The 18,135-nt window shown below is 43.9% G+C and overlaps 1 protein-coding gene across 3 annotated transcripts; it reads left to right on the top strand.

The window, feature by feature from the left end:
• Nucleotides 1–1,840: 1,840 nt before the first annotated feature.
• On the top strand, nucleotides 1,841–17,921 carry IRF4 (interferon regulatory factor 4). 3 transcript variants are annotated; one of them, XM_036446296.2, is made up of 9 exons: nucleotides 1,841–1,977; nucleotides 3,292–3,566; nucleotides 4,995–5,181; nucleotides 5,962–6,050; nucleotides 6,685–6,829; nucleotides 9,135–9,242; nucleotides 11,576–11,929; nucleotides 14,881–14,993; nucleotides 16,790–17,921. In XM_036446296.2, exons 2-9 carry the CDS (start codon nucleotides 3,348–3,350, stop codon nucleotides 16,931–16,933), a joined length of 1,359 nt encoding a protein of 452 aa, XP_036302189.1. In that variant the 5' UTR covers nucleotides 1,841–1,977; nucleotides 3,292–3,347; the 3' UTR covers nucleotides 16,934–17,921. The 3 variants fall into 3 exon arrangements, with proteins under 3 accessions (XP_036302189.1, XP_036302190.1, XP_036302191.1); XM_036446297.2 differs by having other exon boundaries at nucleotides 6,688–6,829; XM_036446298.2 differs by lacking the exon at nucleotides 9,135–9,242.
• Nucleotides 17,922–18,135: the final 214 nt, after the last annotated feature.

Below are 18,135 nucleotides of genomic sequence, written 5' to 3' on the forward strand. Positions count from 1 at the left end.
CCTTAGGGGTAATGAGGACATCAGGAGCTTTAGTGATTGGAATATAGTATTGTTTGTACTCACCTCACCATTAAAAAAATCACTTATAGTAGATCAATATGACAAATGAGGAAACCAGAAGATGGCGTTGAAGATTAGCAATCACAAGAGGTAGACTGGGTAATGTCTCAGAAAGTTTTATGCCGTGTCTGTTGTTTTGAACTTTTAAAAGTGGATGAGTGGAAAGTGCTGAAACTAACTAACCCTGAGTAGAGTGCACATGTATGACAGTGTGAAAAGTTCTAGTTTGCCATTTTTGTTCTTAACCATCTCCTTCTGTCTGTTGTTTGTGAGCACTTTGGGGAAAAAACCAGTTCACTGACTACAATGTAAGGCAGCATAATGGCAGCGTTCTTGACCTTGTTTACTGAAATATCCCAAGTTCCTGGAATAGTTCCTCACAAGTAGTAGTTGCTCAAAATGTATTTGTTGAATGAATGAATCTGTGACAGGATGAGAAAGGAAGAACGTGTTATGACCAGAATTTCCTTTGAGCACACCCTGTTGTTTATTACAGAGACTCTGATCATGGAAAATTTACTTGGGTGAATATATGTCATCCTGTTAATTTCTGAGAAAGTTCATTAGTGTTAGGAAAAGTGCACCTAATCTATGTCTGACTGCCTATTTTATTCTAGACTAGACTTGGTGTTTTCTTTGGGTGGGAGGCATTGACCCATCATAAGAGATTAAAAGAAAAACTGAGAAATAAGTGAAATCAAAAGCTTTTCAAAAGTTGCCAGTTGACCTGGGGTGATGGTGGTCTAAAATCATATAGAAACTGGTGATCTGACAGTTTACCTGAAATTGTTAAGTAAATAAACATGCTCAGAGTATCAAAAATGATGTGGTGAAAGTTTAGTAGACAGGTATCTAGGCAATTAATTTCAATATTAAGAACATCTTGGAAAATTAAGTAAAATTGTTCCTATTCTGGACATTTATACTCCACTACTAAGTTGCTTTCTACCCCATTGAGTTTAAAACTACATCATTTAAAAATTTTATTTATTGATTTGAGAGAGATTTGTTGTTCCACCTATTTATGCATTCATTGTAGATTCTTGTTTGTGCCGGGATGGACCTGCAACCTTAGGAATGACACTCTAACAACTGAGCAATCCAGCCAGGAAAACAACGTCATTTTAAGGTGACCTGAAGTCCAAAAGCAAATAAGCACTTGGATACTTCAAGATCCCTCTCTCAACTCTCAGTAGCCATAATTAAAACTTTGGGGGCTATGCATTGTCTATCATTTCAAACATACAGATTGTATTTGAACCACAGTTTTTAGTTCAGAGGATCTGGGCCGGTTCCTTTTTTCTTTTTAATGAGTATGCCTGTCTCTAAACACCGCAGAGGGGCAGAGTTCTCAAATGCAGCAGCAGGGCCCCCACCCACCCTCAGTTCTTCATCACGGACAATTCCTCGGTCTTTGGTTACTCTGCAAGTGAAGTCCCCTTCGCACCAGATTCCCGCTCCTATACCTTCCCACCCCCCAACCCCCACTTCCCGCCCTAACCGCACTGCTGTTGTTTAGCTGTTATTAGTTATCGACTAGCCTCCTGCATATCCTGGAGCAGAGGCGAGGTCCCCTTTTCGCGCCTTGCCCTTCGCAGGAAACACCGCCAGTGAGGGTCCTTAAGGCGAGCTCTCTGACTCCTTGGCCTGCGCGGGGCGGGGTCCGAGGGCTCCGGAGTCCCCAGCCCGGTCGCGGCCGTGCCCGGCTCTCTGACTCGGGGATCCCTCCCAGCCCTGCCGCTGGCTCGCAGCGCCCCCTCCCCGCCCCAGCGGGAGCAATCGGCCCCGCCCTGCCCCAGGCTCCGCCCCCAGCGCGGCTTTTAAGCTCTTAAAGTTCCTCTTTCGCACCTCAGAGTCTTAGTTTCACCATTTGAACTTGGAACCCACTGCTGCCCTCGGCTCCGAGTCCGGGGCAAGGTAAGAATTGGGGTCGGGCAGGAGCACAGATATGAGGCTGGCGGGAGGAGAACCCGGAGGGAGGGGCCCGGGCTTCCCGGGACCGTCCCGAGGACAGCGCTAGGGACCCCAGCTTCCCGGACCCGGGAGAAAGCACGCTCCCCGGGAGGGAGTCCTGATGCCCACCCGTATGCGTCCGGCCCAAGGTTTTGTGCGGAGGGACCCCGGCCCACTGCCCGAGCGTCTCTGCTGGCTCTCCCTGCTCCCGTGCCCCCACTATTCTGTGGGTGACCCAGCGCGGGCCGGGGCGAGGTGCTGGCATGCGCTGGACCAAAGGGAGAAAGACTCTCAGGGCCTCAGAAGTGGTCGAGACGGGCGTCGAAGGCACAGGGCAGCAGGCTTTCCTGCGGGGGACAGTCCCTTACTTCTGAGGCTCCTTCTGCTTGTTTGCTCGTCAGGGACCCAAACTCACCGTGACCTCCAGCGCGTGTTTCCCTGGCTGGTGGTGGAGGAGGAGGAGCTCCAAATTTGGGCACCCGGGGCCTGCGCTCTGCTGCCTCAACCCTGGCCCTCCGCGGTCTCTCGTCTTCCCCACACCCGCCCTCCCCACCTCCGCCAGCCTCTCAGGCTGGGCTGACACTTCCCGGGCGCAGAGGGTATCTCCGGCTACTTGGCAGTGCTCCTCGCCAAGGGCCGGGTCACTGCTGTGTGTTGCCCCCGGGGCCCATTTGATCCTTGCTCTCTGGCGAGGGCTCAGGGGCATTCTCCGGACAGAGAGTACGGGTGCGGGAGAAGGCCAGGAGCGGGCTGCTGGGTGCTGAGCATCTGGAACTCCCCGGCGAAGGCTGGCCTTGTGCCTCATTGGCGAGTGGGGGGCACCCAGGGAGTGTGAAACGGGAATGGGCAAGAGTGGAAACTGACAAAGAGGGAGAATACTAGCTTCAGGATGGGCAAAGAGGAGCGGGAACCTTTAGTGAGTGTGCAAACGGAGTGCCAAGAAGGGTGGCAGCTGGATTTGGGAGTGTGAGTAAAGGCTGAAGTGTGTGTAATGGGCTGTGGGGTACTTAACAGGAGTGGAGAGTCTAAAAGGTGAGGTAGGGAGAGAAACTCCGCGGAGGGCGCGCTCCTGAGGAGGCAGGACTGTGCTGGCCAAGGGGACCAGCCCAGGCAGCTGAGAGCGTGTCTTCTCTCGGGGACCTATAATGACACTGACCTCATAGCGCGCGCCTTGCTGCCTCGGAGACCCTGGGCCTCGTGGTCACTGCGCAGTGGTTTGGGATCGGTCCTCTGAGCGCAGTGCTGCGGCGCTTAGGAAGATTTTCCTCTCGCCTGCAGCGCAGAGAGTACGGAGGCAGATCCCGGGCCAGAGCAGGACCCTCGGTGCGCTGGGCATGAACCTGGAGGGCGGAGGCAGCCGAGGCGGAGAGTTCGGCATGAGCTCTGTGAGCTGTGGCAACGGGAAACTCCGCCAGTGGCTGATCGACCAGATCGACAGCGGCAAGTACCCAGGGCTGGTGTGGGAGAACGAGGAGAAGAGCATCTTCCGCATCCCCTGGAAGCACGCGGGCAAGCAGGACTACAACCGCGAGGAGGACGCCGCCCTCTTCAAGGTTAAGCACGTGGGAGCCCAGGGTCCGGATGGGGGGAGGGCCCCAGAGAGCCCGGGGTTCCTCGATGAGGCCAGTCCCTGCGGGGTGCGCCCTGGCCCACGGTTCAAAGAGGGAAAGGTAACCCATGGGGACCTCGGGAGAAGGGGTGGTCACAGCAGGGCGGGCGGCCGGGAACAACAGGTGTGGATGGCCAAAGCCCTGGGAGAAGAGAAGTTTCACCTTTTCAGTGATTTCACAAATGCGAGGGCCGGTCCGATTCTGAACGTGTGGCTTGAGCAGCACTCAGGGAGTCAGAAGGCTCCAGCGGCAGGGAAGTACCCTTACCCGGAGGCTCAGTCAGGGAAGTCTGCCTTCCCAGGACAGTAGCTTGAGTGTTCTTGGCTGCATTTTTGTGGGTTTCTCTGTTTCCATCAGAGCTGCTTTCTGTACTCCTGGGTCTTTTCTTGAATCCTCTAATCAACTTATGTTTCTCTCTGTCTCTCTGTCTTTGTGAGCGCCCGTGGGTGTGCTGGTCAGTCTGTCCTCCCCCTTCCCCTCTTCCCCCCCCCCTTTGCCCCCCTCTGGAACTGTGTATGTGTTTCACTATGTTTTTGCTATTTGTCTCTCTCTGATTTTTTTTTCTTTATTCTTTGATTCACTCTCTCTGGCTCGGACACTCTCTGGTTCCAGCTCTCTTTGGGACCCTCCATCCCTATTTCTTCCTTTCTATTGCTCTGCCTGTTTGTCAGGCTCCCTCTTTCCAAGTCTCTCTCTCTCTCTCTCTCTCTCTCTCTCTCTCTCTCTCTCTCTCTCTCTCTCTCTCTCTCTCTCTATTGTTCTCTAGGTTTCTGTCTTTGTCTCATCCTCTTGGGTTTCTATCTTTCTCTTTCTCCTCCTCTAAATATTTCTCTTCTTCCAGGATCCTCTCTGGGTTTCCCTCTTGCTGTGTATGTGTGTGACCCTGTCAGGATTGTTTTCTCCTAGAGCAGTTACCCAGTGAGCTTTGAATTAGGGCCCAGCCCCACCACCTGTGGGCTGCACAGGTAAAGGGAACTTCCTCAGGGAATTTGCTCTCAGAATATCTCAAACTGGCTGATAGCTCACCACCAGCTCTGTCCCTAGTTCCAATCAAACCCACTGCAGAAACTGGGTGAGCAGGTCCTTTTCCAGGGATCCTCCACATCTTACCCACCTGTCACAAATACTTAGAGAATATTCCCACCACTTGTCTTGAACTCCGCAATGACTCAGACCAATGTGACAGAGCTGCATGTGGAAGACCCCTGGGTGTGTTTCTGGCCTACATTTTGAGCAACATTTTGAGTAACAGTGTGAATTTGAAGCACAGAAGCATATTTTTTCCTCTAGAATTGCAATTTCCAGATTCTTTAAAAAACAAACAAACAAAAAAACCTTGTGTTTTAACTTTTCCCCTCTTCTTCCCACCAGGCTTGGGCGCTATTTAAAGGAAAATTCCGAGAAGGCATTGACAAGCCAGACCCTCCCACATGGAAGACACGTTTACGATGTGCTTTGAACAAGAGCAATGACTTCGAGGAACTGGTTGAGAGGAGCCAGCTGGACATCTCAGACCCCTACAAAGTATACAGGATTGTTCCCGAGGGAGCCAAAAAAGGTGGGACTTCCTCCATCTGGATCACAGGATATTGGCAATCTGATATTAGCACCTTAATTTCATTCTGAAGCTCATTTTTCTATTTTTGTTTTCAATAGCTTGCCTACCACCTGCCCCATGGTCAAGCCCAGCCAGCTCATTGTCTGAGTTCTCTGGGTCACTAATTGAAGTCCTCTGGTTTTAGTGTAGGGATACTCTCTCACACTCCACGTCTATACCTGAGGGTGTGCACCTGTGTATTTTCCAATTAGGTCTATTAAGTTATGGGCCAAATTTCCAAACAAGAAAATGGAGAACTTGTTCAAAGCTTTACTTATTAGTTTTTCATGATTAATCCTTCATAGAGAGAGTCATGCATTCACTCATATATTGCCACTATTTATATTAATAAAAATGTCAACTTGTAGGGTGCACTATGTGCAGATGGGCTTCTTATTCAAATTCAGACTCCCCCTTTTTAACCCTCTGACAGTGTGTCAGAGTAAAGCCCGGGAATCTGCATTGTAACACACCATACAGGTGACCTTCTTTGCAGCACGTTTTGCTGATGGGGCTCTTTCTGTCACCAGGTGCCTTCCACACAGCAGGACCTTACAGGAATCAGTTTAATGGAATGGTCAAACAATGGCCCAAGGGAATTGCTGGAAAGTGTCTAATTTGTCAACAGCGTTGCACATTCTAGGAATTAAATCCTCAGATATCTTTTCTAAGATTTGATGTTTAGTTATGTCAGTTCCCTTTTTTTACATTGTGCCATTTCCCTTTTGCAAAAACATACAGGAGCCAAGCAGATTACCCTAGAAGACTCACAGATGACCATGAGCCACCCTTATACCATGCCGACTCCTTACACCTCACTCCCAGCTCAGGTACCGTGGAGGTGCAGGGCTTCTGGAAGGGAAGGCTGGGGAAAACACACAGACTAAAACAGCATAAGCTTGTTTCTGTTATCAGTCAAACAGCTAACCAAAATCCCTGGGCATTGATTGAATGCCTCACTTTCCACAGTGAGCATTCAGGGTTGGTTGGGAGGAGGGGTGAGCTGCATGTGCCTGCCTTTTGGTGTACTACTGATTCTGAAATCTTCTGGGAAACAGACCTATTGTGGAAGTTGACGATTTTGGAAGTAGTACTTTATATCATGTGAAACCACGGGGCAGCTGATCTCTTTAGACATTTCTGATGTGAATTACAGCTCTGTGGGGAAGAGATGGCAAATTTCCTTACGGGAATTTTGGTGCTAGGTTTAACCATATGATAGAGCTTTACATATGTCATTCCTTACTCACTGTCTCCATTGTGCTATCTTGATTTTTTTTTATGTTAGTTTTTACCTAGTGTGATGAGCCATTCACTCCATTTTTTTTCAGATGAAAAAAATGATTTGGCTGTCAGCCAGAGAAAAGATTGCCTGAGGAGTTTGGGGGGCTATGAAAGAATCTGCTTCCCTCTCCAATGCCCAGGAACTGTTCTTTGCTGATCTGGTTGCCTTTATCTCTTTAGCAGGTCCATAACTACATGATGCCTCCTCATGACCGAAGCTGGAGGGAATACGTCCCTGACCAGCCCCACCCTGACATCCCTTATCAATGTCCTGTGACCTTTGGACCCCGAAGTCACCACTGGCAAGGCCCAGCTTGTGAAAATGGTGAGGACCGTGCTGGGGCAGGTTGCTGAGGCTGCCACTGACCCAGCAGAGTGCACCTGGTGAACGGGCCCTGGTCTCTCCTACTCTGTCCTTTGGGCAGACCACAACTCTCTCCCCTTATCCGATCTGCTGGGAAAGACATCACACAGTGAATGAGGGTGTTCTCTCTCCTATGGGATGATAAGGTCCTCGGAGGAAGGATGCCAAATGTTATAGATGCCTGGCCTACTGTGTGCCAGGATCTATACTTACAACTACCTTATTTGAGATCTTATTTAAACATCATGGAGATAACTTCAGGTAGCTAAAAACTGCTCCATTTTTTATAGAGGCAAGCTCACGGAATGTACTCTATGAAAGTGAAGGGCTGGGATTCAGTTTCAGATGTCAAACTGATTAGCTATGTTTTTAAAATTACCTGTTCAAAAGGTTAATATTTTTTACCTTGCTAAATTATCTTAAGCTTTACTTTTAATCTTTAGGGAAAAAGTAAGAGAGTGTAGATTTTAGCAGCCTTCCCTCCTGAATTATTCCTTAATATTGACCAAAGGCCACAAAATTTTGCTAGTATGTTTCTGTCTACACATCCATAAAATGGATTTATTCCAGACCTATGCAGAAAGGCAGAGTAGGCAGGCATAGCTCTACCCAGCCCCTTTCTCCACAGGGGCATCAGGAGATTATTGAGCTAGTATATTTCTCTTAAACAATGTTGTACCCATTGTAGTTGTTCTTGGGATTAGAGGTGATAATATAAAGGGAATAAATAAATAACATAAACAATCTTCACAGGGTGTGTAGTGCTGGTTTTGGATCCCAAAGGACTTTACTCATTCTAGATGAGCTGTGGTCCCATGCCTGTAGGGTCCCCAGACATCAAGATGAGTTCTCTCAGCAGAAGCACTAGTTAGTTAGGTGAAGAGAAAATTTCATGTGGTGTATTCAATACAGCAAACACAAGCTTTCAGAACTTTAAAAAAATTATTGGTTGATTTGAGAGAGAGAAAGGAAATGAGGAGACAGACAAAGAGAGAGTGAGAGAGAGAAACATTGATTTTGTTTTTCCATTTATATACATATTCATTGCCTGATTCTTGTATGTGCTCTGACCAGAAATGGAACCCACAACCTTGGTGTATTGGGATGACACTCTAATCAACTAAGCTATCTGGCCAGCACCAGTCTTTTAGGACTTTTGAGTTAATTATTTAAATAGAAATCTTGAGATGGATCAGCAGACATTCTTTTGTATATTCTGGAAAGACTTGGTCAGTCTCCATTTTTCTAGTCTGTTCAAACCTCTTGGCATATGGCATTGAAGAAACTAAGATCTGTATTTAGTAGCATGTTTACAGAAGAACTCAGAATTCCATTTTATTAGCTTGCAATAAAGACTTCAGCAAGGGTTGGTTTTCTAGATCATAGTGGATGATTAGCTAACATTAAACTGGTCTCTGGAATTCAGACCTATGTCCAGTGCATTGGGCTCTGTTGAGTTAATAACTTCAATAAGGAGACAATGCCCAGACCTATGCAGAAAGGCAGAGTAGGCAGGCATAGCTTGAAGCATTTGTTGACCTTAAATGAAGTGCACTTCTAACGGGGCTCTTTGGCGTGAGAACTCCTGTAGACCTGAGCTCACAGTTCTGCTGTTAACTTGCTGTGTGAACCGGGCTAAATCAGTTCATCTCTCTGAGTCTTAGTTTCCCTATTTATCAGTTATGGAGTGATGTGGTCAAAGGGTACAAACTCCCAATTATAAGATGAGTAAGTTGTGGGGACCTAGTGTACAGCGTGGTGACTATTTAGCAATGCTGTATGATACTGAAAGTTGCTAAAAGAGCAGATCTTAAATGTTCTCTCATCACACACACACACACATACACGTAATGGTAATTATGTGTGCTGAAGAAGGTGTTAATTAACAGAAAGAAAGGAAGAGAGAAAGAAAGAAGATAAGAAGGAAGGAAGAAAAAGAATGAAAAGAAAATGTAAAAAAAAAAAAAAAAAAAAAAAAAAAAAAAAAAAAAAGAGGAGAGGAGAGGAGAAAGAAGAAAATTACTGTGGGAGAGTTCCAAATTTCCTTCCAAAGTTGTTAAAGGCTCCTTCCTCCTTTGACTTTGGTTTTTCCCATTGGACTTCAGCTTGTCTTTGCCTTTTGGGAGAGCCAGTGGTCAGCTCCAAAGGGCCCTGAAGCCCTTCCCTCCCAGAATGAGTGCACCCCCACCAGGGGCTAATAGCCACACCTCAGGAGTGGAGGCTTTCCTATTTGTGTACAAACTCTGACTTTTATTTGCAAATACAGGTTGCCAAGTAACAGGAACCTTTTATGCTTGTGCCCCGCCTGAGTCCCAGGCCCCTGGAATCCCCATAGAGCCAAGCATAAGGTCTGCCGAAGCCTTGGCCCTCTCAGGTGAGTGTGGCTTATGGTCTGGAGGCACCCAACGGAGGCTGGTGCCTGCGGTGCTCACCTCACTTTTGGGTAGATTTGATGGGGTGGTTGGTGAACACAAACCGTGGACCCTCACTTTCCTCCAGCTGGAGCCCGGGTATGTGTGGGCACCGCTGACTCCCCACCTGTGGATGAAGAACAACAGTAGAAAAGTTAGCACCCAGAAGCCAGTTTAGGATTCTGATGCAATTCTACATGCTGGATGAGTCATCTTACATTCTCCATTAGCATCTATCTGAATTTCCTAGAATATGCAAACACACTAGTTTCCTTTACCCCTCTTCAGCTAACAGCCTCACAATGTAGTCTATCTTCTAGGAGAAAAGCACTAGGACTTCTCATCTTGAAAAGCTGATCATCCTTCCAGGTTTAGCTCCAAACAGTGTTCATATCAGCTTCTCAGGGATGATAGGTCTGGCTGCCTTGCCTTCATCACAATTGCATTCATATTGAGATGTGTCTTACAGAAAATATGGCTTAGATCTGGTTTCATTTCTAAGAGTCCTGGCACCTTGGAGATCCCACCTGTTTAGGGAAGGGACCTCAAGGTGTACTAACTGCATGTGGTGTATGCATATTTACTTTTTAGGTAATGTGTTGCATTGTTTTAAAATGAGATTTGTTTTTTATATTAAAAATGAAAAGTTTAGGTTTTTAGATTCTCCTGTGCTCCCCCTCCTGCTTCTTTAAAAATCAGTTAAATTCTCTAGGTTTTAGGGAGACGGGTTGTGGGCACCTTTCTCTCTACAAGGAAGCTGGAATTTTTGTGGTTTCATCCTTTTTGGTTCCAAAGTTCTGAATGAGGCTGCTGCCTTCTTCCTAGATGTTCCTGAATGTTGGAGGAAGGAGATTTTCCAAGCAGAAAGGCATATGTTTGTTTTTAGAAATTTTCAAAAGCTTTCTTAAGCACCTACAACTTGTGTGAATGCCTAAAGAGTAGGAAATAACAGTTATTTGCATCACTGTGACCTTGTGATTTTTGGTGACATATAATGAAATGAAAACTATCCTGCAAGTCACCTCTAATGGCCAACACCCACTCTCCTCAGAGTATGTTCTCCCAGCTCACTCTCCATCAATGTTTATAACAGCAGAAATTAAGTGGAGAATTGAGACAGTATGTGTGTTTAGACTCAAAACCTAACATTGAGGAATAGAAAGGTTTTGTGGGTTTCTGTTTTTGGAATACATAAGTCAGATTAATTAGTTAAATGCATTTATTAGACAACTGCAATTATCATTCCTTTTTAAACCCATACATTTACACAAGGGTAGCAGGTGCCTAACCACAAGTCCTCATGCTTCACTAAGTGACCCTGTGCCATCCTAGGTTGGTCCTTTCAATCTGTGGGTCATAAGTCAAAGAAGGTTCTGGAATCAACAAAATTTTATAACTGAGTTCATCTTGTTTAATGTTTTAGAAAGCACCATTGTAGAATTATTTTCAAACTTTAACATGTAGCCTAGTGGGATTTTAGCAGACTTTACTCTGAGAATATTTGTCTTATTGAATCCTTTCTTTCTACCTGAATTAATTATATTATACAAGTAGTATATATGCTGTGGGGGGAAAAAAGTAATTTAAAAATAAAAAAAATGAAAATGAAAAATACACATCACATTCCCACCACTCAGAAATCACTGTTAACTTAGTTATTAGTCTTCCTGAAACTTCAATATGTGTGTGTGTGGTGTGTGTTAACCTAATGGCATCATCGTGACATTTTAGGGTAGTTTCAGATGTGTGGATATATTTGCTTCCCCACCTAAACATCATTATACTCTTTTTGCTAGTAGAAATTATATTTGGATTTTATTTTCTCCAAAATCAAAACTGATTGTCATGCCTAAAGATGAATTTTTGTTCAGTGGTACATGGCTTAGTGTTTTAGACATCACCATTACCTCATCACACAGACAGAGAGAGAGGAAGCTCTTTACTGTGGTGTTCTCTAAAAATAGTCAAACCTATTTTTTCTAGAATTAATGAAAGATATGCTTCCCCAAACCCCCCAAAACCATGGTCACATAAATGGGGAGAATGCAGAATTAGATAATATCCAGTTGAATTGTGAGCCTTTCCTATCATCTCACTGTCTGTGAATCTCCAGGAGTTAGAAAAAGGCATGCAGATCCCAGATTTCTTAGACACTGGAACGCTTTACTTTCTATGGAGCATCTTGGGGCAGCAGTGTCCCACCAAATACTGTACTTTGTGTGGTAGTTTGGTGTCATAAGAGGTGTGCAATGCTCTTGGTCCCTTAGGACTGACCCCAAGTGTTCTGTGTTTGCAGACTGCCGACTCCACATCTGCTTGTATTACCGGGAAGTCCTGGTGAAAGAGTTGACAACGGCCAGCCCTGAAGGCTGTCGGATCTCCCACGGGCACACCTATGATGTCAGTAACCTGGACCAAGTCCTCTTCCCCTACCCAGAGGACAATGGTCAGAGGAAAAACATCGAGAAACTGCTGAGCCACCTGGAAAGAGGTGTGGTCCTCTGGATGGCCCCTGATGGGCTCTATGCCAAAAGACTATGCCAGAGCAGGATCTACTGGGACGGGCCCTTGGCATTGTGCAGTGACCGGCCCAACAAACTGGAAAGAGAGCAGACCTGCAAGCTGTTTGACACACAACAGTTTTTATCAGGTAATGCTCCTCATTATCGGTTAGAATGGAGTGCCTCACACCCGTGTGAGCCTATAGAGAAAGAATAAGGTGGTGCTGGCCTGTCTGCCACAGAGGTCAAAAACAGCAGGTCACTCACCCAGACAGAGGTCTCCTTCTGTTAATCCTGATCCTAAAATAGGTTTCTTGTTTGGTTCACACCTCACCTCTCCTTTTACCACCAGCTCCTCTCCATCAACAGAAAGAAGGATGTGAAGAGGAGGGGAATTGTTCATGGGTGTGTGGTCCAGGCTTATGGTTTGAAATTCTGGAATTCAACGAATAGTCACCTAGTAACAAGGTTCTTGGCTTATTGGCAGTATGATCTGAACAGGCACATCTGTTCTTTTAAGGTCGTAGGGAAATATAACTGAGAAGTATATTGGTGATATTCTTGGTTATGAGGTGTGTCACCTTGTGTAGATGAGACCAAGGATAGAATGCTGAACTGATTTTGAAGGGAAATTATAAGAAGGCTTTGAGCTTCTTCTACATATGTGTGTCTTAAAACATATTTTCCAGAATGAGTAAGTTTTGATTTCATGACAAATTAGCCCTGGGCTGGCTTTTGTGAAACTGTCGGCTAAGCTATTGCCAAAGTTTCAACCTAAGTGTTCATGTGGCCATCTATATGGACACTGCCCTTTGGGAGGGAGAAAGCTGCTGTAACCTGCACTAATTGCCAGTTCTTTCTCTTCCTGACCCTAACCTGTTCTTTTAAAACTGCCCCCTTCAGAAACACCTGTGTCTTGAGGTTTTCTTGTGCCCTTCTTTCCCTGAACATCCCTCTTAAGTGAGTCCATTTGCAATAAAAATGCTCTGGCACATTAACCTTTGCTCAGCTTTTTGGGTTTAACTTGCCCAAATTCGCATAGGCTCATTCAAATTCTCTTTCGGTGCTGAAACAAATATTTCCCTAGATGACTAATGCTGCCACAGAGCTGTGACAGGAAGAGGGAGCACTGTGTCAGGTTCCCTAAGGCAGCACCTCAGGTGACAAAGCCACCTGCATCTGAACACCCCTTCCTAACCAAGCTGCAGAATTGTGAGGCTTCTCTCTGTCCTGAGCCCAGGGGTAATCATGGTGGGGCTCTGAGAGTGGGGTCTGAATGTACCCACTGGGATTGGAACTCCTCCAAGACTGTGGATCCTGGTCTCTTTGGATTCAGAAGCTACCATAGGGCTAGGCTTTCGTTAAGGCCCCCAGGAAAATGGTTTTTGCTTCTCCGAGTTTCTCTTAAGAGACACCTTTTAGGAGGTAGAGGCCTCTCATTCTAACGAGACAGTAAATTTCTTTGAGTGACAGTGAACTGAGAGGTGCATGCAGTCAAGAAGTGGCAGGCATGACATGCCAGCTGTCAGCATCCTCAGCTGCAAATTCATTTGCCTAGAATTTAGTGTTTATCTGAGCAGGAATTACTCTGGTATTTTCCCTTCTTCTGTAACACAGAGCTGTGCTTTCTGTCCACAGCAAGCAAGCTCTTATCTAGAAGTGTTTACTGAGGTGCAGGGAGGAGCCTGTAGTCACAAGCTGAGTAGACCAGCTTTTGCACAATCACAGGGCGCCTTCAGGGTATCAGGCAAAAGAGGCAGGACTTCTTCAGATAACTGTACTAACGCACCATCCTAATGAGCTTGTGGAGGTGTAGTCTCAAGCCTCCATGGTGTAAATGCCTTTTATACATCTTAAGTTGGTGAGGTTTCATTTGAATTCTGGAAGAAAAAAAAACAAGCAGGAAGTCAGTCTAGTGAGTTAGCTAGAAACTCCTCTTCAGTTGAAGAGAGCAGTGGAAATCTTTACTATCTACCCATTCAGGATTTGCAGGCTGCCAGGGACAGCCCCAGAGGCACCGCCAAGGGTGTGGATCTGATAAAGATGCAACTGTGCTGTTCTACAGAAGTCATGGCAGAGACTGCCAGTGCCTTTCTTTGGCAGAAGTGACATTTGAGTCTAGCGGAAAGAGCAGGCACAACTAGAGGCATGAGAGTTCCCTTGAATGTGGGTGAGGGGACATGGCTCAACGTCGGGTGCTGAACACATCTTTCCAACAGTGTTCGCTTCTCCATTTTGCACCTTAGGGTAGGTGCGGTGGCTTCCACTGAAGTTGGGCCCCTAGTCTTCATGGCTACCCTTTCCATCTCAGGCCATGTCTGTCCCAGAAGGCAGGCAAAAGTTTGCTGACGTCACACAGTTTGGGCCTGGTGCCAAGTGGAATGCCACTGCCCAGAACTGGGCTCAGTCTCCAGGATGGTGACAGACCTTGTCTGTGGTGTCCAAGTCACACAGAGTCCTGGCTTAACAATGGATTGTATCAGCAGCTTTGAGAGGAGGTTTTTAAGTAATCCTGGGACAAGTCATAAAATTTTAATTGTTCTAAAAGAAAACTTATTCTTTGTATAAATTATTCTTTTGCCTCCACATGGCTATATTTCTCTTCCTTTTTCTTCTCCTTCATTCCTTTCTGCTATCTTTTGAATCTTCATGGGTTCTGTACTGCAAAGCAAGGTTCTTAACCTCTAATCCTTATTCCCCTGAAGTGAGACCTGCACCCTCTGAGGAAAGCACAAATAGGAACAGATACATGCAATTTTGCATGTGGGCTAAAATTCCCTCTTAGAGAAGTAAAGAGTACTCATTCTTGTTTTAGTCTTAAGAGATCAACCGAAGGACTTGTATGCATGCATATAAGCATAACCAATGGACGCAGAACTCTGGGGAGGGAGGGCATACATAGGAGGAGGGTGGTAATGGTAAGATATAATATAATTATAAAATATAAAAAGGTGCACATATAATACCTTAATAAAAAGAAGAAGAAGAAAAAAGAATCAACACGGAGCTTTTGCTGCCTGGTTTAACCTTGTGTGCTCAATGATGAGGGTTTCTAAGCATGTTTTTGTTTTGTTTTGTTTTTCTTATGGGCTTTCTTCAGAACTGCAAGCATTTGCTCACCATGGCCGTCCACTGCCAAGATTCCAGGTAACTTTATGCTTCGGGGAAGAGTTTCCGGATCCCCAGAGACAAAGGAAACTTATTACTGCTCACGTGAGTATTTAGTCACATCTAAATGATTGTCTCCCTATTTTTCACTAAGGACAGGGGTCTATTTAGAGAAGTATCATAAAGATAGGGAGGGAAGGCTGTAACCAGTGCACGTGCAGGGAGAGCAGCCCTGATACCGCATCCTGTTCCCAGTCCTAGAAATCTGCTCCTCAGAAAGGGAGCTAACTTCCAACCATTTCATTTGTCCCTTTTTTATTTTTCAAGAAAATTGTCATAGTTCCATTTTATAAGGATTTAAGAGAATTGATGCTAAAAGTTGCCCTTTAAAATTCTTCAGTTTAATATTGCAATCAAAAGGCTGTGTGATTTTCATTTAATGGAGTTTTCCCCAAATGTGTATTTTGTATCTTCTTCAAATGTTTCCCAAATCGTTTGATTTCTGGACTTTTGTTTTTAAAAAATTATAATTATTGGAAACAAGAGCCAAGTATTATTTGGAGGAATGCAGGGAGATCAGACCATTGTACATCCTGAGGCCGAATTTAAGATGGGTTCAACTGTGGCAAGTAAATGCCTGTTTTCATAAAAAGAAAGAAAAAGAGGTTTATATTGATAACATTAAGATTAATTTGCCACAAAAAAGAGTTTTGAATACTAGGACTTTTATATTTTAAAATTTTGCATTACTACATACCTTCAAGAGTTATTAATGGGCCCAAATAATGAACAGCGAAGGTAAAAATTATATCACATAATATAAAAATTAAGGTCATATTTTAGTTCTGATAATGTTTCTTATTGAAAACTGAAATAAAACACTATCTAATCTTAAACATACAGTCCCCCTTCTTGATTGTAAAATGAAAAACCAAACAACCAATAAACAAAAATGTAATCCTATGGGCTTCAGATGTTTCTCACGAATCCTCGCCAATGATTGGTATAATTTCTGATATAATCTTGTTAACAACTGGGATAGTTAAATGATGAACTAACCTGGGCATTGGTAAATAATATTTAAGAACTTGGTGACAAACTCCTACATCGATCTGACTTTAAGGGTTTTGGATGCGAAGACCCTTGAAATCACGTTGTACCCTGTGGTGCTGCAAAGGAGACGGGTTTGGGGGAGAGGTGCCCAGGAGTTCCTGTTCCTCTTATTATGGATTTAATTTATTTTGAGTTCTTCATATGAGTATGCTTAAGTTGCTGTTTATCAAATAACATAAAGGCTCAATTTAATAGCAGCATTGACTGAAAGCACTTGGTGTTTTTATATGCTGTAAATCTAGAAAAAGCTGAAAATTAAATTTTAATATTGAATGCAATCACATTAATAGACAAATTAGATTAATTTGGGAACAAGTAAATGTTCCCACAATAGCAGTTTTGTTGATGATTTTGCTTCTTTTTTTCTCTTTAATTAAGAAACACAAGATGGTCTAGGTCATCCTGGAATTGTAAGACTGTTCAGGATGATCCCCTTCATCCTTGTCATAGTGGCCTAAATTCACTAAATATGATCTCAAATTTCCTTTTTATTTGTTGCAGTTTTGGTTAAATGTAAATTTTTAATGACAGGTTATTTTAAAGTTTCATCTTTACTTTCAATTGAAACCCAGAATTAAGTAGATTCTGTTTAGAGTTGATGTATGGAAAGATGCCCAAAAATTAGTTCTTCAGAAGGCCCCAAGTATAAAAATTTTTATGTCTTATAGCACCTAACTTTGGACTTAACTTTATTACACTCTTACATATACTGAGTTACTTAATGGTAAGCCAATTACAAGATGATAAAAAGAATATCTTAGTAACGTCTTCTTCAAACCTTTTTAAAGGTTGAACCTCTACTGGCCAGACAGCTCTATTATTTCGCTCAGCAAAACAGTGGACACTTCCTAAGGGGCTATGATTTACCTGAACACATGAGCAGTCCAGAGGATTATCACAGGTCCATTCGCCACTCCTCCATTCAAGAATGAGAAACGTCCAGTGATTCTGCTTCATTGTAAATATCTGACTATGACAACACAGCTGATTGAACCCTCTTCATTTTTGTTGTTGTTGTTGTTGTTGTGTTTTGACAACACTTGAGAAAAATGTCAGCAGGAATATGTGTAGAAAATCAGCTCTATCTGATTGACAGACAAGCTTATTCCAAATGAACGGATGGTGGTCTTAATGGTCTCCCGTAGATTGCCAACATTGGTGATAACTGTGAAATTAACCAAAGGGTGTGTTTACATTCACTGAAATGCTATATTTTATTTGATGTGGATTATTTCTTGAAGACTGAGAAAACTTGTGTTTCAGTGTTGACCACTAATAGAGTGATCAAAGCACTTAAGTGTTGTATTATTTCTCAGGGAAGTAAAATCTGAATTTGAGGCTACTCTGCTCACAAAAGAAACAAATTAATACATGTGGGAGGTATTCCTGCTGTAGAAAATGCTTGCTTATAAAAAAAAAAAAAAAAAAAAAAAAAAGGAGTCTTTGACTGAAGTTGGGCCACAGTGCCTCCAGCTTTTGGGTGGCCCATCTCCCCAGCTGGCCTGGGTCTCACCCCAGGGTAGCCCCCCACTCCTGCCATTCACTCCCTGTTTGATTCCCTCTCAGGTGCCCCGAAAGCCAGTTGGTAGAATCTGTTGCTATCTTCTTGAGCCAAAAAGCATTAGGGCTACCCTTGAGTGGTACTTTTTTTTAAATTCATATAAAATTGCTACATAACATTATATATGTTTTAGGTGTACAGCATTCTAATTTGACATCTGTATGCACTACAAAGTGAGTGACCATCCTGAAAAGTCTAGTTAGCATGTTTCACCGCATAATTGAAACCCTTCATCCAATTCACGCCTTCGTCCCAACCCTTTCCTCTCTGGTAACCACCAATCTGTTCTCTGTCTATGAGTTTGTTTTTATTTGGTTGTTTTGTTTTAATATTCCACACATAAATGAAATGAAATGGTATTTGTCATTCTCCATCTGACTTATTTCATTTAGCATAATACCCTTAAGGTCCATCCATTGTTATAGTGCATGGCAAAATTTTAGTTTTTATCTTTTTTATGCCTAAATAATATTCATATATATATGAATATTCATATATATATTCATATATATATATCACATCTACTTTATCAATTTATACACTGATGGATACTTAGATTGTTTCCATGTCTTG

Source organism: Pipistrellus kuhlii, unplaced genomic scaffold (genome assembly GCF_014108245.1).
Source record: "Pipistrellus kuhlii isolate mPipKuh1 unplaced genomic scaffold, mPipKuh1.p scaffold_m20_p_2, whole genome shotgun sequence".
NCBI lineage: Eukaryota > Metazoa > Chordata > Mammalia > Chiroptera > Vespertilionidae > Pipistrellus > Pipistrellus kuhlii.

Bases quoted from the DNA above. Each gene is read 5' to 3' on its own strand.
- IRF4 (XM_036446296.2), top strand. From the start codon at position 3,348: ATGAACCTGGAGGGCGGAGGCAGCCGAGGCGGAGAGTTCGGCATGAGC. The intron at 3,567-4,994 runs GTTAAGCACGTG...TCTTCCCACCAG, and splicing joins AGGACGCCGCCCTCTTCAAG to GCTTGGGCGCTATTTAAAGG. The intron at 6,830-9,134 runs GTGAGGACCGTG...TTGCAAATACAG, and splicing joins AGGCCCAGCTTGTGAAAATG to GTTGCCAAGTAACAGGAACC.